The sequence below is a fragment of the Columba livia genome, chromosome 28 (genome assembly GCF_036013475.1).
Source record: "Columba livia isolate bColLiv1 breed racing homer chromosome 28, bColLiv1.pat.W.v2, whole genome shotgun sequence".
NCBI lineage: Eukaryota > Metazoa > Chordata > Aves > Columbiformes > Columbidae > Columba > Columba livia.
The window spans coordinates 1,980,986-1,987,747 of NC_088629.1; the positions used below are offsets into that span (position 1 = coordinate 1,980,986).

Consider the following 6,762-nt stretch of genomic DNA (forward strand, 5'->3'; position numbering starts at 1 on the left):
AAGCGCACGCGCACGTGCGGGCGTCGCGCGTGCACACGCCCCGTGCACAGCGCACGCCCGTACGTCACGTGCATGCACACGCATTGCACACGCATTGAACACGCACCGGCTCGTTTACGTTCTCACTTCGTGCTCCAGCCCCACCAATCAGAAGCCTGTTACTAGGCGAACTTCAACTCGCGCGCGGCCACTCAGGAGACCCGCCCCGCTTGTATCCGGGTAGGAAAGCCAGAGCAGCCAATCGCGTTTAAGGGAAGAGCCGTATCCAGGCGGACCGGCGGCGCCGGAGCCAATCAGAAAAAAAAGCGTCCGGCGGGGCCCGCGGGCGCGTCCCGGTGGGGCGCAGCACTTTCGGTTCCTGTTGCGCGGGGGGCAGCGGCACGTGGCGGGGACCGGGCCGAACCGGAGGGAACCGGACCGAACCGGCGGGAACCGGCATGAGGCGAGAGGGGCCCCGGCTGTAGCCGCCCGCAGGTGGGTGCGGGTCGAGGCGGGGGGGCGGTCCGGTCCGGTCCGGTGCGACACCAGCCCCGCCGGGCGCGGGCCGCGCTGTCCCGGTCCCTTGTCCCCTCCCTGGCAGCTGCCACCGGCGGGGCTGCGCTGTCACGGAGCCCCCGGGCGCGCCCGTCCTCCGGGAACCTGCCTTCCTGCTGTCCCATGTCCCTGGGGACCTCCTGGTGTCCCCACATACCCCGGGGACATGTCCTCCTGCTGTCCCATGTCACCACACCCCTTAGGGACATGTCCTGCTGGTGTCCTATGTCCCTACGCCCTTAGGGACCTGCTCTCCTGGTGTCGAATGTCTCCAGGGACGTGTCGTGGTGTCCCATGTCCACACATCCCCGGGGACCTGCCCTCCTGCTGTCCCATGTCCCCACACCCTTGGGGACCTGCCCTCCTGCTGTCCCATGTCCCCACACCCTTGGGGACCTGTCCTCCTGCTGTCCCTGTTCTGGCGACATGTCGTCCTGCTGTCCCATGTCCACACATCCCCGGGGACCTGCCCTCCTGCTGTCCCATGTCCCCACACCCCTGGGGACATGTCCTCCTGCTGTCCCTGTTCTGGTGACAGGTCCTCCTGCTGTCCCATGTCACCACACCCCTGGGGACCTGCCCTCCTGCTGTCCCATGTCCCCACACCCTTGGGGACCTGCCTTCCTGCTGTCCCATGTCACCAAACCCCTGGGGACATGTCCTCCTGCTGTCCCTGTTCTGGGGACCTGCCCTCCTTCTGTCCCATGTCCCCGCACCCCTGGTGACATGTCCTCCTGGTGTCCCTGTTCTGGTGACATGTCCTCCTGCTGTCCCATGTCACCACACCCTTAGTGACATGTCCTCCTGGTGTCCCTGTTCTGGTGACATGTCCTCCTGGTGTCCTATGTCCTCACAGCCTTGGGGACCTGCCCTGCTGTCCCATGTCCCCACACCCCTGGTGACATGTCCTCCTGCTGTCCCTGTTCTGGCGACATGTCCTCCTGTTGTCCCATGTCACCACACCCCTGGGGACATGTCCTCCTGCTGTCCCTGTTCTGGCGACATGTCCTGCTGTCCCATGTCCCCACACCCTTGGGGACATGTCCTCCTGGTGTCCCTGTTCTGGGGACCTGCCCTCCTCCTGTCCCATGTCCCCAGGGACCTGTCCTGCTGTCCCATGTCCCCACGCCTTGGGGGACCTGCCCCCTTGGTGTCCCTGCCCTGGGGACCTGCCCTCCTTGTGCCCCATAACCCCACACCACTGGGGACCCGTCCTATTGTCCCCACCATCCCCATTGATGCCAACAGCCCCGCAGGTGCCCCCTGGGCACTTTCCAGCTCCCAAGGGTTTTTCTTCCCCCTTTTTTAAGGCACCATTTTGTTCTCTCTCCTCCTGGCAGGATCCCAGCGCCATGGCTGACGACGACCTGAGCGCCCGAGCCACCAAGAAGGGAGATTTGGCACCCGGCGGCACCCGGGGCGGCGCGACCGAGTCGAGCACGTTGCTGCAGGGGCTGCAGGGCACCATCTCGTAAGGGCAGCGCTCGCTCTCCCCCGGGCAGCTCTTCCCGTTAGTCTGAGCGTCACCCCGTGTGGGTTCATTTAATAAGGTTGATTCATTTGCAGCCGCGGGGTCCGAAGCGTCGCGGTGCCTTGTGGCTTCTTGCGCTGCGGAGCGGCGCTTGGATTGGGTGCAAAAATCAGTTTGGGGCCGATGGGTTTGCTGCAGCCCCCCCGGGAGGGAGCCGGGCGGGTTGGGGAGTGGCGCGGGTGTCGTCCTGCTCTGTGCTAACGCCTTTTGTCTCTGTCCCGCGCAGCAAATCCGTGCAGAACAAAGTGGACGCCATCCTGGTGAGTGTCCCCGCGACACGGCGTGTGGGAGCGAGGCGTCTCCCACCCCTCGCCCAGAAACCTGGTGATGGGTTCTGCTGGAGCCCATTTGCTGTCACATCACAATCTGGCTGCGGGGATGAGCCCTGAGAAACTGGGGGGACAACCCTTCCCCGTCCCCTCGAGGGGCAGCTCCTGTCCCCTCATGCACCCAGTGGCTGACAAAGCCACCCATGGGTTATGTTGTTAAGAGGGTAACGAGCGCCGCCTGTTCCTTATTTTGGATCCTTAACCTTTGTCTCTGGTCCGTTCTCCCCCTCCCCGTGGACCCTTTGAGCGCAGCAAGATGTCCAGAAGTTTTCGGACAACGACAAGCTCTACCTCTACCTCAAGCTGCCGTCGGGGCCGAGCCTGGGGGAGAAGAGGTGGGTGCTGGAGCCGCCTCGGGGACAGCGGGGGCTGTAGGGTGATAGCGGGTGACACCGATCGCGAGAGGCCGGGGGAGGGATTGCTACGCTCTGCCTCCATCCACGCTGCTTTTTCCCTGATTGCATATTTCTCTTGGGCTCCCCCGGGGCAGCGGGAGCCTGGACCTGAGCTCGCTGAGCACGGCCGAGTACATGCACGCGTGCAACTGGATCCGGAACCACCTGGAAGAGCACACGGACACCTGCCTGCCCAAGCAGGACGTCTATGACGCCTACAAGTGAGCGCGGGGGCTGCTCTGGCACCGGGAGGCTCCGGGGAGCCCAGTTTGGAGGGCGGCGAGCGCCGGGGGTTGTTTGGGAACAGCCCAACCACAGGCTTCCGAAACGCCAGCGGGGAGCACACCGGGCAGGATGGCGTTAACCGCGGCTCTCCCCGGCAGGCGATACTGCGACAACCTCTGCTGCCGCCCCCTGAGCGCCGCCAATTTCGGCAAGATCATCCGGGAGATCTTCCCCAATATCAAAGCCCGGCGGCTGGGGGGCCGCGGACAGTCGAAATATCCTTCTGCGCGCCCGGGAGCCGCTCGGGCTGGCGGCAGCAGCTGCTGCTTCGCCGGTTTTTCCCGTTCCTGAGCCCATCGTGAGCCCGCTGGGAGTCGTGACCGGTCGCGTCCGCGTCGGTGTGACCGCAAAACGCCTTAACGCTGCCAAACGTACTGCTACAGCGGGATCCGGAGGAAGACGGTGGTCAGCCTGCCGCCCCTGCCCAGCCTGGACCTCAAAGTGACCGAGACCGTAAGTCCTGCTGGCGGGGGGACACATGGGGAGGGGACACCCAGGGGGTCCCTCGGTTCGCCGCCAGGGCTGCCGGCACTGATAGACCCGGTGTGGGGATCTCCGCTCCCCAATGGTGCCACCAGAGCTGATTGCCAACACAACCCCGTGAAACGCGTGGCCCGTGGCCACTGTGCCTGCGTGGCCACCGCCCCCTTGGGCAGGGTAACGAGCCCCCTCGCTCGTTAGGTCTAATGAAGACGCAGTGGGGAGGGATGCGCTCTCCAGGAGCAGGTTCTGCTTGGTCCCCCAACGGTTGTGACTCCTCGGGGTGTCAGGATGGGGCCCCGCACGCATCGGGGGGTCCCGTCGGTGCTGGGGGTTGACGGCTCGTCCCACCAGCAGCAGTCGGAGCTGGCGGACCTGGTGCAGTCGTACAGCAGCGAGGTGATGGAGGCGGCCTGCGCCCTCACCTGCGACTGGGCCGAGAAGATCCTCAAGCGCTCCTTCAACAACATCGTGGAGGTGGCGCAGTTCCTCATCCAGCAGCACATCATCAGCGCCCGCTCGCCCCGCGCCGACCTCGTCATGGCCATGGTGGTCTCGGGTGGGTGACGGGGTCCCCTGGGGTGCTGCGTCCCCCCCGCTCCGGCTGCCCACGGCGGGGATGGGGGGATCCCCCTTTGTCACCTGCGCACCCACAGAGCGCACGGAGAAGAGCCACCGTGAGAGCCGGACGCCAACGGCAGGGAAGAAGAACGGGCTGGACGCTGCTGAGAGCGGCGACAGGAACCAGGGGCAGGTGAGACCCCGCCTGGGGGGCAGCCAGGACCCCTGGGTCCCCAGACCCGCCGCAATGTCCCCCTGCCACCACCGCTTTGCCCGCAGACGGAGAGCGGCCCCAAGCCCCCCGTTCCACCCCGGCCAGAGAAGAAGAAACCCCCGGAGCCCCCCAGGACGGGCAGCAGCCCCCAGGTGAACGCCCTGGTCGCCCGCCTGCCCCTGCTCCTGCCCCGCGTCCCACCGGGCGACCGATCGGCGCTACCCGGCGCCACCGTCCGCTCCTCCCCTCCCATCCTGGCACCCAAAATCACCGCTGCCCCCCTGGGGGCCACCGTGAAGGTGGCCCTGCCGCTGCCCGTGGGCACGGCGTCCCCCTCCCTGCCCCCCGGGGCCAATGGGGCGGCCGGGCTGCTGAGCCAACAAGCCACCGTCCCCATCCTCAACGTGCTGCTGCCCGGCGTGGGCGTCCCTGCCGCCGAGAGCCCCCCGAACCCCCGCGGCACGGCGGGCAGCGAGGGTCCCCAGGACTCACAGCGCCCCAAGGCCACCAAGCGTCCCCCGGAGCCGGCTGGTGACACCGCCCCGCAGAAGCGGAGGCGGGGGCGGCCGCGGAAGAGGCCGGAGGACGCGGGGGACACGGCGGAGCTTCAGCGCAGGGACGATGGCGGTGGCTCTCCCGGTGGTGGCGGTGCCACCGGTCCCCTTGGGGACAGCCCGGCCGGGGGGTCCCTGCCCAGCCAGGTCAGCGTCATCCAGGACGGCAGGCCCGGGGCCAAGGTCACCGATGGCTGCAAGTTGGCACTGGAGGAGGGGACAGCACAGCAGAGCCCAGACCAGGCCAGGTCCCCCATGGGTGACACCGGGGGCTCCTGCACCCCCCAGGATGGGGGGGATCCCCCCGCACAGCGTGATGGACACACACAGGCAGGGACTGGTCCTGCTGCTGCCACCTCCCAGCCCTTGGATGTGTCCCCGTGTGTCACTTTGTCCCAGGGGGGCTCGCCAGGGCTCTGTGCCCACCCTGGCACTTAGGGGGTGTCCCTTGCCTTGTCCCTTCATTAAAAACCAAGTGCTCTGTCCGTCCTGTCTGTGGCCTCTAGTGGGGGGGCTGGAGACCCTGCATGGTGGGTGGGGGGTCCTGTGGAGGTGACACCAGTGCCACATCCCCTCCCTGGGGGTGTCAAACACGCAGGATGGGTGTCACAGCCCCGGGGGTGGGGGGACACCTGCGGAGGGGACACCCGTGGGGTCCCTCGGTTCGCTGCCGGGGCTGCAGGCGCTGACAGACCCGGTGGGGGGGCTCCGCTCCCGGCCGGCGCCGCCAAAGACGATTTTCAACGAAAAAACCGACGTTTTTGGCCAACCCCGCGAAACGCGCGAACTGCGGCCACTGCGCCTGCGTGGCCACGCCCATTGCCACATGACCACGCCTCTTCGTATGACCACGCCCCTCAATTCGCTCCTGGGATCCCAGAATGTCAGGGGTTGGAAGGGGCCCTTGTGGCCAGGAAGCCAATGGGACCTGGGGTGGGTTAGAAGGGGGTGGTCAGTAGGTCAGAGAGGTTCTCCTGCCCCTCTGCTCTGCCCTTGAATAAAGGGTTGAGTTCAGATACTATAAGGATACACTTGAGAAACATATATACATATATATACACATATATATATAAAATATATGCAGCCATAGCACCCTGAGAATACCCCATCTTGTCTGATCTGGGAAGCTAAGCAGGGTCGGGCCCGGTCAGTACTTGGATGGGAGACCGTACAGATACACAGGCATAGCACCCTGAGAACACCTGATCTGGGAAGCTAAGCAGGGTCAGGCCTGGTCAGTGCTTGGATGGGAGACCAGCTGGGTCCAGAGAGGTTCTCCTGCCCCTCTGCTCTGCCCTGGGGAGACCACACCTGGAATCTTGTGTCCAGCTGTGGCCCCTCAGCTCCAGCAGGACAGGGAACTGCTGGAGAGAGTCCAGTGCAGCCACCAAGATGCTGGAGGGAGTGGAGCATCTCCCGTGTGAGGAAAGGCTGAGGGAGCTGGGGCTCTGGAGCTGGACAAGAGGAGCCTGAGGGGGGACTCATTGCTGGGGATCAAGATGGAAAGGGGCAGTGTCAGGAGGATGGAGCCAGGCTCTTCTGGTGACAACCAGGGACAGGACAAGGGGCAATGGGTGCAAACTGCAACACAGGAGGTTCCGCTGGAAGATGAGAAGCAACTTGTTGGGGTGAGGGTGGCAGAGCCTGGCCCAGGCTGCCCAGGGGGTTGTGGAGTCTCCTTCTGTGCAGACATTCCAACCCGCCTGGACACCTTCCTGTGTAACCTCATCTGGGTGTTCCTGCTCCGGGGGGATTGCACTGGATGGGCTTTCCAGGGCCCTCCAACCCCTCACACTCTGGGGCTCTGGGCTCACTCGTGTCTCCGCGCTGGCCCCTCTCCAGCAGGTCCCTTTCCCCCGGCAGTCCGCCGGGCCGGCAG

General features: G+C 65.7%; 1 protein-coding gene across 4 annotated transcripts; it reads left to right on the top strand.

The window, feature by feature from the left end:
- Positions 1–255: 255 nt before the first annotated feature.
- RFX5 (regulatory factor X5) lies at positions 256–5,368 on the top strand. 4 transcript variants are annotated; one of them, XM_065043223.1, is made up of 10 exons: positions 256–474; positions 1,875–2,005; positions 2,292–2,325; positions 2,647–2,729; positions 2,885–3,010; positions 3,173–3,289; positions 3,446–3,527; positions 3,909–4,113; positions 4,211–4,308; positions 4,395–5,368. In XM_065043223.1, exons 2-10 carry the CDS (start codon positions 1,887–1,889, stop codon positions 5,319–5,321), a joined length of 1,791 nt encoding a protein of 596 aa, XP_064899295.1. In that variant the 5' UTR covers positions 256–474; positions 1,875–1,886; the 3' UTR covers positions 5,322–5,368. The 4 variants fall into 4 exon arrangements, with proteins under 4 accessions (XP_064899295.1, XP_064899296.1, XP_064899297.1 ...); XM_065043224.1 differs by having other exon boundaries at positions 3,912–4,113; XM_065043225.1 differs by having other exon boundaries at positions 274–474; positions 1,875–2,066.
- The last annotated feature ends 1,394 nt before the right edge of the window (positions 5,369–6,762 follow it).